The sequence below is a fragment of the Leptopilina boulardi genome, unplaced genomic scaffold (assembly GCF_019393585.1).
Source record: "Leptopilina boulardi isolate dan_hultmark-lab unplaced genomic scaffold, ZJU_Lbou_2.1 LbouV2_310, whole genome shotgun sequence".
Lineage (NCBI taxonomy): Eukaryota > Metazoa > Arthropoda > Insecta > Hymenoptera > Figitidae > Leptopilina > Leptopilina boulardi.
The window spans coordinates 3,932,787-3,958,793 of NW_026137875.1; the positions used below are offsets into that span (position 1 = coordinate 3,932,787).

Here is a 26,007-nt window from a genome sequence, read left to right on the forward strand (position 1 = left end):
AACATTAAAAAATACTTAATTCTTTTTTAAATAACTTTTCACTTTTTTCAATTTTTATTTAACACGGAAAATTATAAAATTGATTACATAAAAAACTATTTTTTTATAATTTGTTAATTACTTAAAAACGACAGGAAATATTTTTAGACAAAAAATTATAGAATTTTTCATTTTAAAAAATTATTTTTTTAACCCTTAACTGTCATAATTTCGCGTTCAAACGTAAATAGCACAACGGGTCTGCTGGACCCGACGTATTCAAACATGTATTGTACAGTCGGTATTGAATATTTTTGCACAAAAATTGAATCTAAGGTAGCTTATGATGTGCTTTTTAAAATTTCATTAGTTTTTAAGGGATTAATTTATTTTAAGTTAGTTAAAAAAAAATTGTGAAAAATAAAAACAAAAAATTGCGTGTTTTTACTTAAAAATTCATGAGTTATTTAAATTTTAATATTATGACTGAAAAATTTAAGGTTATGATGTATTATTCTTTAAGGAAAAAATTACCACAACAGCAGGACTTGCAAAAAAGGTATTTATTTTGCAGAATAAAATGTGACTTTTTAGGTTAAAATTAAAAATTTATAAATATTAATGTTTGAAGCTAATTTATTCTTTTGTATCGAATTAGTTGTATCAAAAAACTTAGGAAATTACTAAGAATATGTCAAACTAATATATTAAAATATAAACAATTACAAAACTAATTCTCCAACAAATAAAAACATATAATATACATAATTTTAACAAGATCTATGAATATTATCATCACGAGAGTGTAAAATTTATGTCTCTCAATTTCTCTTTACATATATATAAATTAACGTGTATGCCAGCACATAATTTAAAGCATATATATATAGTCGTAAAGTTAGAAAGTGGTGGAAATTCTCAATTTCGTTTTATCGCCGGTTTTGGCAGCCCAATTACAGTTGGTCCGTAATCGCATAAACAGCGGAAACCAAGTTACTTTGACCAATTTCACCATGTGGAACCACAATAAACCTCGAGTCAAGCATTGCATATGGTAATGTACCCAAAAGCGTTCAGGGAATATCTACAAATTCTCACCGGGTATACCTCTATCTCTCTCTCTCTATATATATATGCTTCATCAAAATTCTCCAGAATGCAATCATAGATTGACTAAAAAGTTTTATCGAGATAAACTAATTATCGAAAACTAACCCTAATTGAAATTTGTCGTGGCATCACTAGATTTAGTTTATATCCAGTTTTTCTTATATTGACATTTATTCTAGTTCAATTCCAAAATCGGACAAGTGCGAGTTACACTCGCACTGAAATCGAGGGTTCCGTACTCGAAGCGAACTTATTTGGTATAAAAACAAATGTTTAAAAAATATGTGTTGTATGACAACTAATATAAGTGATACAAAAAGGAACAATTTTGTAAAATTCAAGAAAATTGTTCCTCTTCGTATCACTTATATTAGTTGTCATACAACACATATTTTTTAAACATTTGTTTTTATACCAAATAAGTTCGCTTCGAGTACGGAACCCTCGATTTCAGTGCGAGTGTAACTCGCACTTGTCCGATTTTATTTTTTAAAAAATATTTTACTAAAAAAATATAAGAAACATAATTTTATTTCAACTCGCAATATATTTATTGTATTTACATTTTAAAAATATATTGAATATTAAATTTTATCTTTCTAAGTCAAAAAGAGATAAAACTTAAGATATTGATATAAGGCTAGTAGCTGCTTGTCAAGGAAAAATCGAAAATTATCTAAAAAATAAAATTTGTTTATTAATTCCAGAAAAATCAACTCCAATCATCCTCGCTATTTTTTTTTTGTAATCTACACGTAAAAATACGTCAAAATATATAAATTTGAATCACTGTAGAAAAACTTTTTTCGTTTTTTGCGGAAAAATACATTTTTTTCTGAAATTTATCATTTTTCTTCAAAAATTTGATAAAAATTGATCATCAACTCCAATCGCGCTTACATTTTTTCCCTGTATTTTTCACGCAAAAATTGAGTTTTACAGCAAGTATGAACAGTCTGGATTGAATATTGTGTGCGCTAGGGAGAATAAATCATTTTTTTCTAAATTTTTGATTTTTCCTTGACAACGCTATGTAAATTAATCCGAATCAAGTTCGCTATAATTTTCCTGTAATTTTCACGTAAAAATACGTAAGTGTGTCAAATTTGAGCTCTTTATGTCAAAAGATGTGGCCGCTAGGGGGGGGGGGGTACATACTCATTTTTAGGTATTTTTCGTAAAAATTCATGGTTTTTCCTTGACAACGCTATGATAATCAACTTCAATCATGCTCGCTATATTTTTTTTGTAATCTACACGTAAAAATACGTTAAAATATATAAATTTAATTTCCTTTAAATAAAATTTTGTTCGTTTTTGGTGGAAAAATACATTTTTTCCCTAAAATTGTCATTTTTTCTTGAAAAACTTGATAAAAAGTTAATCATCAACTCTAATCGTGACCGCTTTTTTTCCCCTGTATTTTTCCCGTAAAAATACATTTGTATACTAAATATGATCTGTCTGGGTTGAATATTGTGTGCGCTAGGGAGAATAAATTATTTTTTTCGAAATTTTTGATTTTTCCTTGACAACGCTATGTAAATTGATCCGAATCAAGTTCGCTATAATTTTCCTGTAATTTTCACGTAAAAATACGTAAGTGTGTCAAATTTGAGCTCTTTATGTCAAAAGATGTGGCCGCTAGGGGGGGGGGTACATAGTCATTTTTAGGCATTTTTCGTAAAAATTCATGGTTTTTCCTTGACAACGCTATGTTAATCAATTCCAATCAAGTTCGCTATAATTTTCCTGTAATCTACCCGCGAAAATACATATGTGTACTAATTTTCAGCCCTCCAGATAAATTTATGTGGCCGCTAGGGGGGGGGGGTACACGATTTCAAAAAAACCGATATTAATAGGGTTCCGAACCGAGTACGGAACCCTAAAAATTATTATAAAGTTACTAGATAGTCTTCTTGGAAAAATTTTTAATAAAATTTAAATTAAATAATATAAAATTAAAACATTTAATTTTTATACCTATATATAATTTTTGTATATAAAATACATAAATTTCAATAAAATCCATTATTATGAAACTTTTTATAATATTTTAATTTTTTTGGAAACTTTTGTGAATAATTCGTAACAAAAAAAAACAGCTGAGTACACTGATAAAATAGGTAGCAACTTTACCGAAGTCATAGCGAGCGCCATCTATTGGTTTTTAAAAGAAACACAATTCGCTTCCTACGGCTGAGTGTCGTCTGCTATTGTTGAATTTCAATAAGTACAGTTTTTATGTTTATAAAATCTGACTACTGCAGCCGAATCGCAATTTTCGTTAAAATTACGTTTATGCTTTAAAAATTAGTATTAATTACAGTTTAATATAATAATATTAAATTTTTGCAGAAATCGCCTGACTTTGCCCTATTTAAAGTAAGGCATTGGTAAGGGCCTTATCAGTTTTCCCTGTTTGAGTAAAATGTAAAAAAATTAAATTTTTAAAGTTTTCCCTTCATTAAAGTGTTGTTAACAGTAAAATAAAATCGTTTTACAATAATTTTAGATATCTTTTTAATTTAGTGTTTTGAACAGAATTCCCGACCAAAACCCCAACTAGGGTATTCCATATATGGCCCTGTCAAGGGCATTTTCAGTTTTCCTGGTTTAAAAAAAATCAAACTAATTAAGTATTTAAAGTTAACATTTTGCAACAATGTTATTGTAAATTAGTTAAATGATTTCGATTTTAAATAATAATTTATTTCTTATTATTAATTTTTCTTATGGGTTCCTGTTAAATTCCCTAACCATAAGTATGGAACTCTCCATAGTTACCACGGTATTAACATATTTTTCAGAACGATGGCGCAAAAAAAAAAATTTTTACGTAAAGTTTGAGAAGTATTAATTAAAAGAAGATAATAACTATTAAAAGTAGCAAATTACATTGGATAAAAGAATAATTTATAATTTTTTTTAATTTACATTTGATAGTAAAATTAACTGGATAGTGACAAGAATGTCCTCAAATATCATGCAAGTTATCCTAGCGTGCGTGTACGTGGTTAAGGCCAGGTCCAAGTGAGGCAGCGCCATCTACATTGATATTAAAATTTTGGAAAATTTTCAACAGCCTTTTCTTGAAAACAAAATGGTAAAATGCTTTTTCCTTTATGGATAATTGATTATTGGCAAGATATACACCAGCTAAAACTTTTTTTGAGTTAAAATAATAAAAAAAACTTCATGTCAATAAATTAAATATGAGCACTTTTTTCCCAAAAACTGTAACAGTACTTTCTCAGAAATTACAATCAAAAATGCAATTTCCATTTGGAAAATTAATAAACGCTAAAAAATACACGACCTAAGATTTACCAATCACGAAAATAACAAAAAAAAATTTTATTAAATATTTAACATATTGATACTGCTTTACTGATTGTGACAGCCCTTTGGTAGATTATGTATTTCAGGTGGTTAGCAACAGCGCCAATCTCCTCCTTTCGGCAAAACTGCGAAACGTCTGGTGACATATATAACCTGTCAAACGGCTGTCACAATGAGTAAAATATGTTATGTTAAAATACTTTTTTTTTGTTATTTTCGTGATTGGTAAATCTTAGGTCGTGTATTTTTTAGCGTTTATTAATTTTCCAAATGGAAATTGCATTTTTTATTGTAATTTCTGAGAAAGTACTGTTACAGTTTTTGTGAAAAAAGTGCTCATATTTAATTTATTGACATGAAATTTTTTTTATTATTTTAACTCAAAAAAAGTTTTAGCTGGTGTATATCTTGCCAATAATCAATTATCCATAAAGGAAAAAGCATTTTACCATCTTGTTTTCAAGAAAAGGCTGTTGAAAATTTTCCAAAATTTTAATATCAATGTAGATGGCGCTGCCTCACTTGGACCTGGCCTTAAATGGTTAAATTGTCGGCTTGCGAATGTTAGGGTCGTGCGTTCAATCCCCAGCGTTTCGGGATTTTTCTCTGTTAGGTATATAAATTTATATAATTTAAGCATGTACAAACGAAACTAGTAGGGGAGAGGATGAAAAAATGGATCTCAATACTAATACTTATAATAATAAATTTACTACTTTGAATATAGTTTTTCTTACTAAATTTTACAGTTAATCTTACAATTTTTACATAGTTGTTTCAACTATTGTTTGTTATAGACGCCCCCTGGAACTAGGAGAAATGTAGTCAATGTCAATTAAATGTAGTCAAATTTACCATGAATTTTTTTGAGTTTATATAATATAAAAAAATAGGGTATGCGTATGGAAAACTGGTAAGGCCCTCACTAGTGAGGCTCTCATCAGTTTTCCCGACAAGGCCCTTATTAGAGATCGGGAAAACTGGTAAGTACCTCATGAGGCCCACATCACGATTTCTGCACGGGTTGTTGTGTTAATAATGGAGTCAAGGGAGGGATATTATTTTTTTTTCGTCTTTTAACATGTATAGAAATTATTTTAATTAAAATAATAATAAACATAAAAAAATTTCAAATTTATAAATGAAGTGACATTGGCAATAATTAAAAATTTTTGTCCAAACGAAAATTTGCTGTCAAATTAAAATTTTCTTAACCAAAAATTAGTTTATATGAAAATTCTCATGATTATGGTACAATCTATAAATGAATTTCAGTATATATATATATATATATATATATGTATATAATTAAAACTTGGACAATATTATCGTGCCTTAATTTGTAAAGTTTCAAAAAGTATACAATTTTCCTAATTCAATGAAACGCGCAAGCTTATTATGGATTCAAATATTATCAAATTTAGATCGCATATCTTATGTGATTATATTAAAAGACTTTATAATGAAGTTGCGGTGGTTTTAAGTGAAAGACAAATTTTCGATTAACCAAGTCACGTTTTCTAATATGAATATCGTCCGTAGCTAGTTTCCATATTAATTAAATATATATGCATTTTGCTGCTTACCTTTAACGGCGTTAAGTTTGTTTCCGACCATCTGCTTCGCCACGAAAGCCGCCATCTTGATGCCTTTTAGTACTGCCTAGGGTTTGATTCCTCGGTACTCTGGAAAAATAAAAATAACATTTATTAGAAATTGGCATAGTTTTTTTTTTGGAGAAAACAATAAATATTTTATTTATAACAATACAAAAATTCAAAACCACCTTTTTATACTAAAGTACTATAATTAATAATAATAATAATAATAAATTTATCCGTACTAAAAATAATAATAATAAATAAATTTCTCGTGCTTTTTTAACCTCAAACTCAACGATTTTGCTACAATGTATCGCGTTTGCGTAACTGCTATGAAAAAATTCATAATTTTTAATTAAAAAATAAGTCAAAACAACAGTTGTTATTCGATGTCGTAATATTTAAACTTACAAAAAATATTATATATATATTGATGTATAAAACGGCTGTACGTCTTATTTTTTTGGTTTAATTGTGAAACACTAACAAGGACTATAGCACTAACAAGCACTGGCTGTATCACAATTATTAAAAATTAACACTAATAATTGCACCACCAATAAAGCACTATTTATATGAAAGCGTGTCGCTCAGTAGAAAGATGAATTTGAACTGATTTGAACTAGTAAGTAGATACTTGTGATATAGGGTGCGAGGCAAGAAGAAAGGGAAAAAGAGAGGGAGAGAAAAAAAAACTACATGGAAAAATAAGGGTCTATAGAATCGTACACCCAGAAAAATGTTTTTCTGAATCAGAGAACTATTTCATTAATATAGGGTCAAAGAAATGTTTTCTTTAATTTGAAAAAAAATTTATTTCCTTTACAGCAAATTTATTTGAAAAGGAAATTTATTAAAAAAAAAAATTTATTTGATTTAAAGAAAATTTTTTTATTCTAAATAATTATTTGAATGAAATTAATAAAGTATTTTTTGAAGTTGAATAAAATTTTTTTAAATCAAATAAATTTTCTTTAAATTAAAGAAAACTTTTTTTTTGACCCTCTATATCAAAGAAACAGTAAAATTAGTAAAAATTTCAAAGAAAAATTAATAAACCTTATTTATTTTATTATTTTTCATATATCTTTATCGAATAATTTCCGTCTTCAATTTGGAAATAATTTTCTAAAAAAAAAATCTTACGAAACAGCGTGGAAACCTTACAAAACCGATAACATTTTTTTTGTCGCTGAAAATTGAATGATAAAATGTAAACTTGGAAGTGTTTTTTTAAAAATTGAATCCATTTGGAAAAGAAAGTTAAACAAAAAAAAAAAAAAAAAAATAAGTATAAGAAAACATTTTCGTGAGTAAGGGATTTTTTTTATTGACACTTCCAAAAAAAAAGTATCCAATAAAATAGAGTTACTGAAAAACAGGAAGTTCGCAAATATTGTGATGGAGTATAGTGTAGTAGCGCGCACCTACATATACGCCGTAAAGTTGAAAACCATAAACAAGCTTCTCACAAATTTCTATGGTCGCGGGACGAACGGAATAAACGTCAACCTACAAACGAGTAGTTATACACACAGAAAAAAGGGGAGAGAATAAACATTTTTTTTCTATATATAGTATTATATTCGCAGTATAGAAGTGAAATATGTCATACAGTAGGGGTGAAAAAGTATAGCATCTTTGATCCACACCTCTTCGGGAAAGCATTTTAATCTCATTACACTACTTTCTGCCAAGTGACATTTATGACTTTATAAATATATATGGGCAAATCCACGAAACTTTTAACTTTTGTGATTCTGGAATCGAACGCTTAAAAATCTGAATTATTTTTAATTAAAACTTACAGTAATAGAACAAAATATTTATTTGACAATTAGTTTTGGGTCAATCCATTATATTTCGAATGAAGTCGTCGCTGACTAATTTTTAAAAATTATAATACTTTGCAGGAATGATTTTGAAGTTATCAAGATCACGAAATGAAAAGAATTTTATTAAAATTTTAATTATTTATTGCAAAATATGAATTTAAAGTTTATGAGGTGCTGAAAACTGTCAATTTTTTAGCCATTAGAAAATATGCAAAAATACGTAGAATTTACCATAAAAATAAAAAAATTGTTGTAATTTACTAAGAATGAATAAATTTATCATTATCAAGTGATATAATTATTTAAACATGTGTAATAATATATAAAATATGATTTTCAAGTTCGCCTGTCAAATAACCTAAATTTGCAAATTTCATCTATTAAATGTGAGAAAGAGAAGTCATTAAATTGAAAAAAACCTTACCAAATATAAAGTACCTGTGACTAACTTTTAGTTTTTCTTAGCACTTTTTTCCTTTTTTCTTCATAAATGTGAAATAAACAGCAATAAAAATTGGCACTTTGCTTATTTTCACTATTTTCAAATGCAAATAACTTTCTTGGAGAAAACTGAAAAATTACAAAACTTGGGCAATATCTAATTGATCACTAAATACACACACTGGAAAAAAATTCGCTTTGGTCCCGAAGATACTTTTTGAGATAATTAAGTTTAAACTTTTCACAATTTTTATCAGGTTAATACATGTAGTTTTTTAAGGACGAAGTTAGGTTTTATTGGTTAAACATTTTGAACTAACTTCAATTTTATAAAAATCACATGCATTAACCTGATAAAAATTGTGAAAAATTTAAACTTAATTATCTTAAAAAGTATCTTCGGGACCAAAGCGAATTTTTTTTCAGTGTGTGTATTTAGTGATCAATTAGATATTGCCCAAGTTTTGTAATTTTTCAGTTTTCTCCAAGAAAGTTATTTACATTTGAAAATAGTGAAAATAAGCAAAGTGCCAATCTTTATTGCTTTTTATTTCACATTTATGAAGAAAAAAGGAAAAAAGTGCTAAGAAAAACTAAAAGTTAGTCACAGGTACTTTATATTTGGTAAGGTTTTTTTCAATTTAATGACTTCTCTTTCTCACATTTAATAGATGAAATTTGCAAATTTAGGTTATTTGACAGGCGAAATTGAAAATCATATTTTATATATTATTTCACATATTTAAATAATTACATCAATTGATAATGATAAATTTATTCATTCTTAGTAAATTACAAAAAAAAATTTTTATTTTTATGGTAAATTCTACGTATTTTTGCATATTTTCTAATGGCTAAAAAATTGACAGTTTTCAGCACCTCATATACTTTAAATTCATATTTTGCAATAAATAATTAAAATTTTAATAAAATTCTTTTCATTTCGTGATCTTGATAACTTCAAAATCATTCCTGCAAAGTATTATAATTTTTAAAAATTAGTCAGCGACGACTTCAGTCGAAATATAATGGATTGACCCTTTTATAAGTTAAAAAGTGAAAAAATGCTTAAATTTCATTTTAATTTCTTGAAAAAGTTTATATTCTTAACGTTTTTATTTTTTCGGCGTGTAAAATATCACTTCAGCTATACTATGGAAATATCTAACAGGCATATTTTGTCAAAAAATTTTCACTATCCCATTAGTGTGCCACCACTAAAACTAAAAATACGAAGGTTTGATTGAGTGATATAGCACTTTTTAAAAAAATTCAATTGAACGTCTTCTTATGAAAATATCTATTACGGCGTTGGATAAAAATAAAAGTTCAATGCATTTCTTAAGAGCATTTGAACCTTCGTGACGTCACAAATCATGGCGCATGACACGCAAACTTCTCAGGTATGTGAAAAGCACAATTTTGAATATTTTTTAAAAAAACCTTTTGGAAAATGTTCAGAATAACATAGACTCTGTCTGTTATGTGCGGAAAATTCAAAATTTTGCGTATAAAACGTTTTTTAAACAATGTTTAAGTTGGTTGTCACAAGTAAGGAAAAATACACGAATTGCTTATGTGTAGGCATTGTTTAAAAAACGTTTTAAACGCAAAATTTTGAATTTTTCGCACATAACAGACATAGTCTATGTTTCTCTGAACATTTTCCAAAAGGTTTTTTTAAAAAATATTCAAAATTGTGTTTTTCACATACCTGAGAAGTTTGCGTGTCATGCGCCATGATTTGTGACCTTAACATTGTTTAAAAAACGTTTTAAACGCAAAATTTTGAATTTTCCGCACATAACAGACAGAGTCTATGTTATTCTGAACATTTTCCAAAAGGTTTTTTTAAAAAATATTCAAAATTGTGCTTTTCACATACCTGAGAAGTTTGCGTGTCATGCGCCATGATTTGTGACGTCACGAAGGTTCAAATGCTCTTAAAAGGTGATGAAAAAACAAAAATTTTAAGATCTTTTTCAATGATGTGCCTCTAATTGTATTCCTGTGGCAACAATTTAAAGATGATAATAAAAATCGTGATTTAATTTAAATTTATACATTTTTGAAAGGCACAACTGCATTTTTGCTTTAAACAGGTCAATCTATGGTGTGATCGAAACATTTTCATACATATATTTGAACACAAAAACGCCGCTTAAGAATTTTGAGTGAAATAAATTTTATTAAGTTAAGAATATGCTGAAAACACTTTTTTGGAGTCTTTACCCCCTCTTTTCTCAAAATCCTGACGTGCTAAGCAAATTTGGGTGCCAGAATCGTGTTCAGGTAACGAAAATACTTTAGAAACAACTCCGATATCAAAAATAAAAAAAGTTGAATTTTTCAATTTTATATGTAATTTATTAACATTAAAGAGTTTAAAGAGTTAAACATTGATGGCGTGAGCTAAAAATGAATCACGCATATAAATTTGTAGTGCTAAAATGTACTTATAAACGTATATACAAAGTGACATCAATGTGCCTGCAAATTAAAAAAAGAAATTTTTTTTTCTTGAAAGTTAAAAGTTTCGTGGATTTGCCCATATATATAATAATCTTCAGAAAAGAAGAAAAGCTTTGTCTTAATAGCACGATAGTCCGGAATAGATGGACATACTTTTTTTAAATGTCCGTAAAAATAAAACGGAAGCAGTTTATGTATTAATTTTTATTGCTAATTAAACAGTGAACATTATATTTTGAAATAATAAAAAAATATTAAAAATATTCCAATGATAACAATTTGAAAATTAATGTTTCTTAAAAAACTACAATTGGCCATCTTTCCCGAAATGTACAGATAAAATGGCCATAACTGTCTGGGACAGATGGCCAATGCTTTAAATTAATTTTGGCTTTTTGATTTACCGCAGATTATGCTTTAAAATCATTTATAGAGCTCTTCTCGTCTTTTAAAAACAATTTTTGAACATTTTTTTACTAAATTCAGAATAATATTCATCAAGTCAAAGATGACAAATATTAGAGTGAATCCAATTTTCAATAATTGTAATAAAAATTTTGTAATCTGGCAAAACGTCATTTTTCATTGATTTAATGTTTTCTCTTCCGAAGTTATAAGACAGAAAGACAAATATATTATTTAAATAAATAGAAAAAATTAGTGTCTAATTTCTAGGTTATTACAAAACTTAGTTCGTGTAGAAAACAAAAAATTAACAATTATTCCAAAAATTACACTGTCTACAATAAAAAACGTGAACATAACACCTGTTTTCAGAACTAGGCAAAATAATAAAAAAGGTTTATATTTCATACAAAATTTTTTTCCGACATATTTTTTGCTTTTATTTACATTCTGTCATTAAATGAAGTTAGAATATTGATAGTAAGTGACATTTAATAATAAATTCTGAAAAATATTTGAGTTGGCCATCTCCCTCGGAGTAACCCTATATTCATTTACAAAGATTTTTTTTAAATTATTAAAATTCTTTGAAAACTGATGAGGCAAAAATATATATTTTTACAAATATACCTATTTGAAAAAGAACACATTTATACAAATAATAATAATAATATCTTTATTTTGTTTCAGGCAAACCATAAGGACAATAATTAAGATACAGAATAGATATTATACATATAAAAATTCACTGCGATACTACTGATATGAAAATAACGGAAATTTGAAATTTTTTGTCTGATTGTAACTGATTTTTACAACTATAATCCTTGAAATCTACGATGCAATTTTAAACGTTGTGTCTGACTACAGTTGACTTTTACTACTTATTTCTGATATAAATTAATTTGAAGAGTTTCGTGGATGATTTTACAACTAAATTATACTAATTTATTAAGTCAAAATTCTGGACAAATTAAAAACCTTTTTTTTCTAACTAAAAAGATTATTTACTACTAGTTTAAAAATTAATAATTACTGTTTTGTATAATTAAAAAATGGCATTTTTTACTTTATTACCTAAATAACGTTTAAATCCATTTTAAACAGAACAAATAATTTAAATAATAATAATAATAATAATAATAACAATAATAATATAATACGTAAAAATAGTGACAGAAGGAATAACAAGAAATTTTGATGTCTAATAAACAAATGAAAAGTAAAGTGAGGTAAATAGTATAGTGATAGTGTATAAAATTAAATAAAAGGGAGAGTCGAGTGAAATTAGAATGAAGTGAAAGTGAAGTGAAATTGAAATAAAAGAGACGTGCAATTTAAGTAAAGTGAAGGTAAATAAAAGTGAGTTGAAGTGAAGTGAACGAATAGTAAAATCACAAAATAGCATTCGTTCAAAAAATTATAAATATAATTTTAAGTCGATTTTCACTTCACTTCACTTTCACTCCATTTTCAATTTACTTTCACTTCATTTTTATTCGATATTCACTTAACTTTCACTCCATTTTTAGTCAATTTTCACTTCACTTTCACTTCATTTTTACTTAATTATCGTAAATTTAAAATAAGTAAACTAAAAATCGAGCGAAAGTAAAAGTGAAGTGAAAATGTAGTGAAGTGAAGGTAAAGAGAAAGTGAAGTGAATATCAAGTGAAAGTAAAGTAAAAGTCAAGTCAAGTTACACAATCGCACGCAAAATATTCCTTTTAACATAAAAAATTTACCATTATATTTTATTCCTCCAAAAAAACGAAATTTATCTCACTATTGTTAATAGTCAAAATTTCAACAACAACCAAAAAAATTCATAAATATAAATAAAACATTTCACGACAAATCATACATAAAAAAATAATTTAAATTGAGAAAAAATGTTTGATAAAATTTTTCCGCAGAAGCATGATACATTAAAATAGATTCTACATGAAAAATAAAGGGGGTTTATTAAAAATTATACATTATTAAGGGGGAGGGAAAAAAAATGATAGGCTTTAGCCGTAGATGGGAAGTGCCAGAGAATAATAAATATGAGAGGGGAAATTTTTGATGTGAGATGAATTTGTATATTAAGAAAAAAATGGCAAACAAACATGTGCTTAAGCCCTTGGATTGGATGACGTTCTTCTTGGACCATGAGATCAATAACTAAAGGCTGTGTGTTTGAAAGAGAGGCTGGGAAGACGTCGACGATGGGGCGTCGAGACGTCTCGGCGCCTTTTCGATGAAAATGACATGTTTTCTCAACATCGCGTTCAAGCATAACCGCTCAACAACCACTCTTTAATAGTTCATTTTCCTCATGCACTATACATATATATATATATCAATGTTAATTTTTTTTTTCTTGTCATTTATTTCTCGTACGAGCTTAATTATAATAATCAAACAATTTCTCATTTCATCACTAGAGAAAAAATTCCGAAACTGAGAATAAATCCTTTTTATAATTTACTTTTAGAATATTTTTGTTTATAATTTATTTTTAAATTCAGTATATTAATAGTGTTAAAATAAAAATATTTTGAATTTTACAAAATAAATAAATAAAAAACTTGATTTAAAAAAATTTTTAACGTGATGTTGAATAATTACTTTCCAAAATTTTTTTTAATGTACAAAAAAAAATTGTTTCGATTTTTTTTTTTTTGACAATTTTTCATCTTTTTTTCCAATATCAAAAAGTAATTAAAATTCGAAATTGAACGACAATTTTCCTACTGTGGGAATCTTTTTTTTTTTTTTTTTTTAATTGAGTAACTTTTTTTCTAATCAAACTTCATTGGCTTCAGTTCAATGGCACTTGAAACTCGAGAGAGAGAGAGAGAGAGAGAGAGAGAGAGAGAGAGCGGCGATTGAATTGATCTTCAAATAACAATTCAAAATTTAGAGAATTTTTTTTTTTTTGCATTTTTTCCCTGATACATTTTCTTTCGCCATTATAGGATTTCGAGGAGGTCGCCTTCAATATAATTGAAATAATTCCAATTTACTTTTGAACTAAATAAAAAAAAACAGAAGTATAATTTTATAAAAATAATAATTAATTAATTTTTAATTACTATTAAATTTAATAATAATAATTTTTAATATATTAACGACGTTCTATTTAAGACAGATAAAATTACAGAAAATTAATTTTACGAATAATATTAATAATAATAATAATAATAATAATTATTATTATTATTATTATTATTATTATTATTGGAAACTAGAGACTAGCTTTTTTGCCAGATGGAGAAATCAATAGGAATTCTCTGACTCTGACGAATGTAACATAATCCAAAAGTTGAGACAAAGCATTGGATTGCAGCCAGAAATTTTATACCCGGACGACATTGTGGAAAAAAAGAGAGATGGTTTCTGAGTGTTAGTTGGAATAAAAGGGGAACTGAGCCCAATCGGTATAGCACCCAAAAGGATCCTTGAATGTGCCATCGAAAAGGAAATCTCAAGTCCTCTGTTTTCATTTGGTCTTCATGAAAAGCCTTCAGGGTGAATCCTTTTTCTCTCAATGCATTCGATGTGAACATTAAACAAAGAGTCCAAGCCTCACTTTTCTTTCAGGACTTAAAAAGATTTAAAAACAAAACGGTTCTTTAACATATTTCTTCTCTGAACTTTCTCAATATATAATCCCTTAAAAGAGCATTTGTAACATTGCATTATATAAAAGCTACTTAAAGTTTTTCTTTTTGATATTATATTTAAGATGTACTGTATACTGATTTATTTACTTAGTTGAAAAATTATAATAAAGTACTTTTTGCATTTTTATTTTATGTTTTTTTTTTTTGCATTTTACTATTTTTAAATTATTATTTTTTTCATACTACTTTAAAATTCAAAAAATTCTTTTGATCTGTTTTGTCACTGGGAAGTCGATTATGTAATTATTCCGTATTCCATATTCCACTTTTCAAATTCCCCATTCTAATTTTCGAATTCCACAATTCACATTCTGAATTCTACTATTCACATTCCGCATTCCACTTTTCATATTCCTCATTCCAGTTTTCGCATTCCACTATTCATATTCCAAATGTCACTTTTCACATTCGGAATTCCAATTTTTTTTAGGTTTCATGAATTTTTAAAAATTTTTTTTAGACAGCCGTTTTCGAGTTATGGAATTTTGAAAATTTGAGAATTTCCATGACTTTTAATTTTTGAATTAAAAAAACTACTTCTTTTTACGAAACTTTTAAGCCTAGCCCGATAATGGGCAAACAATTCTTACAATATTTTCGGAATTTTTCAAAAATTTTTGAATTTTGAATTTTTTAAAAATATTTTTGGTTTTTTTTTATACTACGTATACTTTTATGTATTTTGATGCGCTGATTACGAAAATCATAGTGACAATACCCAAAAATTTGATTTTTATGGTGAAAACCATAAAAAAGTGCCAAAATTTATGGTTTTTTTCGTTTATTGAGTAAAATATGCAAAATTAAAAAAAAACTTTTAAACAAAAGTTACAGATCTTATTAAAATACATTTTTTTTATCTTATGCATTTTTTTAATTTTGCATATTTTACTCAATAAACGAAAAAAATCATAAATTTTGGCACTTTTTTCATGGTTTTTACCATAAAAATCAAATTTTTGGGTATTGTCACTATGATTTTCGTAATCAGCGCATCAAAATACATAAAAGTACGTAGTATAAAAAAAAACCAAATATATTTTTAAAAAATTCAAAAAATTTTGAAAAATTCCGAAAATATTGTAAAAATAGTTTGCCCATTATCGGGCTAAGCTTAAAAGTTTTGTAAAAAGAAGTTGTTTTTTTGAAAAAATTTTGAAAAAATCGATCAGTACGTCAAATAAGAAAAATGACTTTTTATCATTAAAACTCAAAAATTTGATAGTAATATCGTTTAAAAAAAAAATTTCGAATTTTTTTTGTTGTAAAGTACGTTTAAAAACACACATTTAAAAAAAAGACTTTCAAAATTGATGCATTTTTAATCAAGTTATGAGCATTCAAAAATTAAAAGTCATGAAAATTCTCCAATTTTCAAAATTCCATAACTCGAAAACGACTTTTTACAAGAATTTGAAAAAATTCATGGAAGCTAGTCTCAATTAGTACTAAAAAAAAAATCTCAAAAAAATCGGCGATGCAATTGCAGATGGAGTTACACTTTGGCGTGGAATACATCATATATATATATATATATTTTAATAAAATCAAATTTTTATAAAGGTTATTTATTTTCGATCAAAAGTAGTTATTTCTTTTTAAAATAATATTTTTAAAAAAACACAAATAATTGACGTAGGGTTTCAAGAAAAATAAATACTTTTTTTAAATATAAAAACAAATAGAAGATATTTTAAGCAAATGTTACCTCTTGCCAATAAACAATTGTTTTTACTTAAAAAGTTGATTTTTGAAAACTTTATATCAATAAAAAAAAATAGACATAACACTATCAAATTTCATTTAAATTGGTGTGAGGATACTCTGAAAAATTGTAAATTTTTCGTTTCAAATGGATTTAATTTCATATAGTAAAAAATATCAGATTTTTTTTGGTTTTTTGATATTGCTTCGGTATTTTTTTTAAATTTCCTACACTTCACTCAATATCAAATATGTTATTTTTTATTTTAAAAAAAAAAAAATAAAAAATAAAACTTTTATAAAAATGTAACTCTGATGAACCTACACAAATTTCTCCAATCAAAATAGAATTTCAAATAAACAAAAAGAAAAAAGAAACAAATTGCCGATACGAGAAATAATTTTTATGACTAAATTCCAAATGAATCTTCCAATATAACTATTATATTTAGAAACGAAAATATTGAAAAAAATATATATCGTATAAATAAAAAAAAATACAATATAAAATAAATTTTTTTTAAAATTTAATTGTGAAACATAATAATTTATAAAAACTATATTTTTAATATTAAAAACAAGTTGTAAAAAAATTTACTCTCTAAATCTGAATTAGTAAAAAAGTTTACTAATTTGAATTAGTGACTCACTTTTTGCTTCTCAATTAGTAAAATTTTACTAATTATTAGTAACTTTAACTAACAATTAGTAAAATTTAACTAATTATAAAGCAAAAAGTAAGTCACTAATTTAAATTAGTAAACATTTTTAATAATTCAGATTTAGAGAGTATTAAACGTTTAAATTTAAACTACCCACAGAAAAATGTAAAATTTCGAATAAAGAGTATTAAAAAGCATTTCTATAATGTATTGCCCCCCCCCCTTGGGTGTCAAAAAAAAGAAAAAATGATTTTCAAGTTAATGACAAGTGTCAAAAAGAAAGTGGTAAAATCCATTAGAGCGTGTATAATTTAGATCTGGGTCAGTACCAAGAGTGGTATTCTTTTATGTTTGATACGGCCCTGTAAGTGCAATCGACCAGTCACCCGTGTGAAACAGAGATGAAGTTTCCGTTTAGCAATGCTTTCGGTTGAATAAATACTTGGGGTATGGGTTCTGGACTTGAGCCTTGAAATTTTTCAATCCATTCTAAGCAGAAGGTGTTTGGATGAATTCTCTTGACCCAAATCAATTTAAATATCTCCCTCTTCCCTTATCTTTAAAAAAAAAAACTAACACCAATGTAACAATGTATTTCTTAAGATAACAAATTTTAAAAATATTTCCCACTTAAGCTAATATAATAATATATTATTTTATATTATATTATATAATATAAAATATATAATAAAAATATAAAAATAACATAAAAATAACATGAAAATAATATAATAATATAATAATAATATAATAATAATATAATAATAACATAATAATAAACTAATATAATATATAATATATATAATATAATATTATCTATGTCATTAATTTTAATATTTCAATTATTTTTAATATTTTAACTCTTAATTTTTTTAAAGAATATTTTCTTAAAAGAATATGTATATATTTTTATTTAAAATATTATTGTTTAATCTTTAAACTGACAGGTGCTAATAAAAATTACGCTTAGTGCTTTTTTCGGTCTCTCAGACCGCTATTACTTTTTAATTTTTTTCTGGTGATTATAATTTATGTAATAACAACTTTCGTATATATTTTTATTTTTTTTGAATTGAAAAATCTATTTCATTATTTTATTTATAAATAAATTATTAACATGGTGTTTACATGTTTACAGAATTCACGAAAACATCAAAACAATATTTGTAGGTTATGATGACTGAAAGAACTAGTTGCGCACAAAGATGCGCAGAAGTTATCTATACAAAAATTTACTGACATTTACGGCACATGTCGGTATCTCAGTGCGCTATATATACAACACTTTCATTAATATATTATCAAATGTAACGAATTTTTAAATAAAACAATTATTGTTATCTAACAGTTTTTCATAAAATTTGATCAAATTTTATATTTAACAGATTTTCTATTTGATTAAGTTTTTATTTAACAGAACTTTCATTTGTTCGAATGAAACCACTCGGCAGAAATATATTTCGTCGCGAATTTTAAAATTAACCAATCAAAATTTTCTCGGTAATTTCTGATTGGTTAATTTTAAAATTTGCGTCGAAATATTTCTGACGAGTGGTTCATTCGAACAAATGAAAGTTCTGTCAAATATAAAATTTCTGCGATAAATAAAAATTTGATAAAAATGAAATTCTACATCTAATAAAGAATTCGTTTAAATGGCTTTTAGATTAATTTAAAATTCGAACAAATCAAATTTCTGACAATTAAAAATTTCAAACAAATAAAAATTTTGTAAAGTAAATTTTCAGTTGCGGAAAAAATCAGTAATATATAGAAAATAAATTTAATAAAAATAATTTCAAATGAATTCAACGAACCACACAATTATTATGTCACCTAATACCTAATTCATCAAACGTAATAATAAATTTTCGCACATTTAAAATGAAATCAACTGGTGCGGTGAATAGTTACGAATTAATTAAATCCAAAGGAACCAAGAACTCTTCACAAGTAGGAACTGCACTTGGAACGTGTTTCTAGCAATGGGAAGAGCTCGTTAGACGAAAGGTCCGGGGATATATATATATATACCTTCTAAGTCCTTGATCTGCACTCTAATTAAATAGAATAAAGGGTTGGGGATTCTGCGCCTTTACCTGTCAGATAAACTCATCGAGAAGTGCTAGAACAAGGGTTACAAGTTAAGGAAAGGTGTTGCGGACGAATGATGGTAAAGGTCCTCCCCCCCCTTCTCTTTCTCATCCCCGAATCTCCATTTTCAACAAAGTGTCGTTAATTGTACTCCTGTCTTTACATTTTCAACGACCCACTTCAATTCAATCCTGATTTTCATTAATTAATCTTTGCTACATCACGTTCATTGTACCTTTATTTCATTGTTCGTGTTTTCCTTTTATCCTTATTTCTCTCTATATATACACTATTTTCGAGAACGCTTCATATATTATAGGGGAGCTGAAATTTATTTTATGATTTTTAACAAAAAATTATTATTAAAAAAAAATAATGAAATTAAATAAGTTATTTAAAAAAAAATTAATTTAAAAAAAATAAAATAATTTATTTAAAAAATAATAAAATTTAAAAGTTGATAAACTATTATGAGATGTAAAAATTTAATAAAAATGTAGTTAATTTGTTAACACAAACTTAGTACTTAGTTCAGTCTTAATATTCAATAAGAAGTATAAAAGTTCTTTAAGTCAAAGTAGCTGTATGGTTAGAGTACATAGCTCGTGTCCCAAGGGTCTTGGGTTCGATTCCCCATGCGTGCGAGATTTTTCAAAATTATTTTTAAGTATATTATATGCTGCAATAATGTATAATAATTTGAAATAGAATATTAGAAATTAAAATTTGAATTTACTGTAATTTATTTTAATATAAAAATAATCCCACAAAATAGGGAAATTTAAAGAAAAATTGATAAGTTTATTCTTCTGCGTCAAGAAAAAAGGTACCTTAGAGGTAAAAAATTTTAGGTTATGTTTAATGACAGTTTTACCATGATTAAACGTTTATTTTTATTTATTTGAAATCAAAATTAGTTTTTATTGAATATTTTCGATTTAATCAAGACAAATCTAAAATTTTTTACCAACAAATTATTTTTTCTTTCTTGAAAGTAAATCTAATTGAATTTAGGAATTTTTACCAAGAGAAAAAATTTTCCGTTTTTCATCGACTTTTGAAATATAAATTTTTATATAAAAATAACGATTTTTTTTAAACAAATTAAATTATTTTTTAATTTTGGGCCTGTTTTGTTTACTAATTTTTTATTTTTTCATACCTAGAAATACACTAAGAATATTTTCAAATAGTTTTATAGTAGATCTGATGATCCATTTTGTTTAAAAAAATTTTTTTTTCTTTTTTCGTTTTTTTCTATTTTTTAAACAATAAAATGTATTTTAGTTTGCTTTTCAATGAGTAAAGTGAAAGATCTTAGTAACCAAAAAAATTTTTATTTTTTAAAATAAAAAAGAAAACGAAAAAAGAAAAAAAAATTTTTTCTAAACAAAAAGAATTATTATCAGGCCCACTTTAAAACTGTTTGAAAAAATATTCTTAATATTTCCATGTGTGTAAAAATAAAAAAAGAAAAAAGTAAAAAAAAAAAATCAGGGCCAAAGTTAAAAGAAAATTAATTTGTTTATGAAAATCCACTTGGAAAGATTCCCCGGATAGTGACCACTGGAGGTTCTATCAGAATTCAGCCGGAACTTCCAACATAATTCCGTCGGAATTCCATCGGAGTTCCAAAGAATTTCCGATAGGATTCCGACGGAATTCCGATTAATTTTTTTCAAAAATTTTAGAGTCCTAATTCCGTCGAAATTCCGTCGGAATCCCATCGGAAATTCTTTGCAACTCCGATGGAATTCCGACGGAATTACGTTAGATGTTCCGTCGGAATTCTGATAGGATTTCCAGGGGGCACTTTCCGGGGAATCTTTCCAAGTGGGAAATATATAACTATGAAATAAAAAAATTATTTATTTAAAAAATATAAATTAAGAATAAATTACTTCAAAAATGGCTGCCAGGGGTTAATTTAAAAATATTTTCTTCCTCTCAATGTAGAAATTAAGATTTTTCGAATTTCTCCCAAGTTTTTTTTTTATTTCTGTATATTGTCTTTTTCTTATTTTTCAACATCCAAAGGATCATTCGAGTTTCCAATACAAGGCATTGCACTCTTTTAATTTTTTTTTCTCCCCTCAAAGTATCGTTTTCCTTCCTCTAGCTTTTCGATACTTCTCCAATAGATTTTCTCTCGTCCGACCATTAGCAGAACATTTCCGGGAGATGGGTTTTTTTTTTTTTTTTTTTTTTTTTTCTATACTTTTTTTTTTATCGAGATGAAGTTTGGCCAAGTCTCGACTTTAAAGTTGAGCGTTAAGAACAGCTGTTTTCCTCTCACACGAACCATATCAAAATATCTCACAAATGTTTGACCATTGGATGTGAGATTTGGTAAATGTGTATACGTGTGTCCAAAAACCTTTTCGAAAACGAGGTCGAACGTGACGTTTTAAACTTGGTACAATTTGCCCCGAAATTAAACGGAATCGAGAAAGAGTTGAGTGTGTGTATGTATATATATGTATGTTTTGAGTAAAAAGAAGATAAAAAAAAGATGGGTTGTCAGATTATTGCAAAAAAAAGGACAGAAATCTCATACATCAGAAAATTGGAAAAAAAAGAAACTTTCCGCATTTTTTTTTACTTCAAAGAAAAAAATACAGTTTTTTTTTGCTAGTGGTAAAAAAAAGATATTCCTTTCGATATAAAATGAAGATTTTATTTATTTATTTCGTTATTTATTACGATTATTATTAATATTATTATTATTATTATTTATTTTATTATTTATTTCGTTTATTTCGGAAGTTTATTGTATTTCTAATTATTAATTATTAACAACAATTTATCAAAAATTACAATAATATTATTTAATAATAATTATTAATTAACAATAATACTATTTAATAATAATTTAAGGAACTGATAGCAAAAGTGGATTAAAACCTTGCGAGCAAAAATGGATTAAACTGTTTTTTAATTAATTTATCTATTTAAAAGTGATGTTGATGACTTTTTTTAAAAATTATTATTTAAATAAAATAAATAAATATTTAAATAGTCAAGTAACTGATTGTATTTGAATCAATTAAATTATCCGGATTAAAATCAATTAGAATCAGGGCCCGACCAGCGCCTAGTTCGGCCCCCGTCAGGTTCCGTGTTTCAACTAGGTCAGAGCCAGGTTGGCGAATTTCTGCACGAGACAAGAATTTCATGTAGAAATTAGCTAATCTGGCTCTGACCTGGTGAAAACAGGGAACCTGATCGGAGCCACTCCAGGGCCTGGCCGAACCCCGGTTTTAACCGATTTTAATTGGGCTGAAATAGGGTTTCTTTTGTGGTCCCGTCCAGATTTAGTGTTTCGTGTGGATTTTAGGCTCCCCTTTCAAATTTTCCAACCAAGTGCAAATTTCGCCAACCTGGCTCTGACTTGGTTTAAACAGGGAATCTCACCAGGGCCACAACAGGCGCTGGTTAGTCTCGGATTTTAATCGGGCTGAAATAGGGCTCTACTGTGGCCCCGAGAGAATTTAGTGTTTCATGCGGATTTAGGGCTGTCTAATGTGGGCCTGATCTAGGGCTCATCATACTTTTAGTACACAGTACAGAAATTCACCAACCTCGCTCTGACCTGGTTTAAACAGGGAATCTCACCAGGGCCACAACAGGCACAAGTCAGGCATGGGTTTAAATCGACTTTAACAGAGCTGAAATAGGGCTCTACTGTGGCTCCGAGAAAATTAAGTGTTTTATGCGGATGTAGGGCTGCCTGATGTGAGCCTTTCTAGGGCCCTTAAAAATTTTGTGCACATAGTACAAAAATTCGCCAACCTGGCTCTGACGTGGCTGAAACAGGGAACATGACCAGGACCACACAAGGTACAGATCAGGCACAGGTTTTAATCGATTTTAATCAAACTGAAACAAGGCTCTACTGTGGCCCTGATAGGATTTTCAAATATTAAATTAAATATTAAATAATTCAACACTGATGTTGTTTTGAAACGAATGAAAAAGACTAAAAGCAGAAAATTTGAGCTTAATAAAATGAAAGCAAGGTAAAATCTGTTTGACACGGTATTAAGGATAAGTGTATATGTGTACTGGAGTGTGTAGTCTGGTAAACAAAATTTTAAAAGAAAGAGAGGAGTAGGTACTGAAATATGTTTCATGTCCTTTTTCCAATTATAGTTCGCGCATATCGCGGAGTTGAAAAACCAAACCCTCGGGCTTCGATGTCATCTCAAACTTGACCTACAAGCAGATTATATACTATATATATATATATATATACATATTGAATCCACGTGTCATACACGTCTTTAAGTATCGATCTCAACTTGAAGAAGATGATGTCTCGTTTTTAGATGGATTCTTTTATTTTTTCCTCCTCCAGAATTCCAAATGATTAATGGGGTTTTATAGGGGTGGGTAAATTTATTGCCGGACGAAATGGAATGGCTTTTGCGGCCTCTCTTTTTCAAGTTGATGCTATTGAAATTCATAAGTCTGCGAGAAGAGTTGATCTTCTCGTTTCCTCATGATAATAATCATCATCAGAGAAGAGAAAGAGAGAGAGAAGAGAGAGAAAAAAAGGGGGGGATTCACAACTTGTCGTGTCCTATTGAAAATAATGGCCCTTAGCTGACGAAAAACTGGGGCAAAATGACACAAGATAAATTGTTTCTTAAAAATTTTGTTACTAATTTTTTCACTGAAATATCATTTTTCTTTTTTTTTTTTTTTTGTTTTATAATTGGCATTACATTTTTTAAGGTAGAGGGTCAGATACGAAATATAGGATTATTCCTTTTTCTATTATTTTTTTTTTTCTATTATTATTTCTATATCAATTATATATATATATATATATATATATATATATATAATAATTCTTTTTATAATTTTTTCTAATTCATATTTTCTACAAAAAAAATCCATTTCTAATAAAATTTGTTATCTAAAATAAAAATTAATTTCTATGAAAAAAAAAATTCCTAATCGAATTGATATTAATAAATGGAAAACCGTTTTTTTAATGATGAAATTACATTGAAAAATTTTGATTTTTTTGTTTTCGACAAAAAAAAAATTTAGAAATTGAACTTTATTAGAAAATCGAACTTTGTGGATTGAACATTATTAGAAAATAAAAATTTAAAAATTGAACTTTATTATAAAATGAAAATTTAGAAGAAAACAAAAACTGGAAAATTGGACTAAAGTAAATTAACAAATTTTGAAGCAATTATTAGTATATATGGACATTCACATTTCAATTACAATTTTTCCGTTTGAAAAAAAAAAAAAATTGTTTTTATAGAAACGACTTCGAAAGAAGTATATTTTTTTTCTTCTATATAGTTTCCATTTATATTATAGTTTTAATTTTTGAAGAAAGTTGAAAATCTTAAACTCATTTCAAGAGTGTTTTAACGGAAAGTTTCATAAATACTTGAGAACTACACCTTTATAATTTTTACCTAACTTTTGAGGTAGATATCCGTGCATTTATTTAAAATAACAAGTTTTCCAAGACTTAAAAAACATTTCCACTTTTTAGTTTCAACTTTTTTTTTTTTTTTTTTATCTTGAAAAGAGCTTTTCAGCAAACAAGTTTTTAAATATTTCGACTTATTCTTTATAATAAAGATGAAATTCTTTTTTATGTGTTATTAAAATTAAATTATTGAAAGTTTTTCCATTTCAAATTCCCACAATTTTTTTTTTTTTTATTTATACGTCAAATATTAATAATTCGAACTAAATAAAAATAAATAATATAAATTATTTTTAAAAATATATTCGAAACAAATAAATATTTATTTAAACTCTGGAGAAAAAGATTTTTTTCTCCCTAGGATGTACTTGATAACTATTATAAAGATAATAATAATTATTGAAAAAAAATTTACAATAATAATTTATATTACTATCAAAATAATTCATGAATCATTTCAGAAAAAAAAGAAAAATCTGTCATTTGGATGTCATTCGTGTCAGTGAAAAAAAAAGTAGTGATTAATTCGTATATTCTCAAGATTAGTTGAGTCCTTCGATATTTGTGACTGTTGTGGACGGAAAAAAAGAGAACAAAAACTTCTCTGAAGCAAACCTCAAAAGCATTCAATGTAATAAGAGCGGAAACAGAAATAAAAAGAGATAGAAAAACATGATAATGGAAAATAAAAGCATTTATCTGTCGCATGATAAATATATATTTTTTCTCTTTTTTCTTAAAAAATTTTGTCTAATTCAATAAATCTTATATCGCAAAAATCTTCCAATATTAAATTCATAATGTTATAATAATTCATAAATGTTAATTTCACCTTCCAGTTCAAGGAACATTTCAAATAGAGTGAAGGCTGATGTATATATTGGTTTTTATAAATATAAAAATCTTCGGATTAAATATTTTTAGTTAAAGGTTAAACCTTCTAATTCACTTTTAACAACAAAATTATCAATAATTATTATTCTCTAACAAATTATAATTAATTTCTCAAAAAGCAGACAAATTATTCATATAACTAAACTATAAACAAATTGAATTCATTCAAAATTGATTATAATAACTCTCAAATTATTATTTTATGTTTAAAAATTTTTTTTTTTTCTAAAAATTTCATTCTATCAATAAAAATAATGAATAGATATCATATATTTTTCACAATAATTTTTTTTTTCTTTTATCGAGAGTAGTCTATTTTTAAATTGCTCGGAG

At 26.5% G+C, this 26,007-nt stretch overlaps 1 protein-coding gene across 2 annotated transcripts in view; it reads right to left on the reverse strand.

The window, feature by feature from the left end:
* The window catches only part of LOC127283685 (complexin), a 583,758-nt gene that overhangs the window by 299,652 nt on the left and 258,099 nt on the right, over positions 1–26,007 (reverse strand). For both annotated transcript variants that reach the window (XM_051308705.1, XM_051308704.1), the window contains one exon: positions 6,021–6,119. In XM_051308705.1, the coding sequence (XP_051164662.1) occupies positions 6,021–6,075 (55 nt within the window). In that variant the 5' untranslated portion in view covers positions 6,076–6,119. The remainder of the gene's footprint in view (positions 1–6,020; positions 6,120–26,007) is intronic.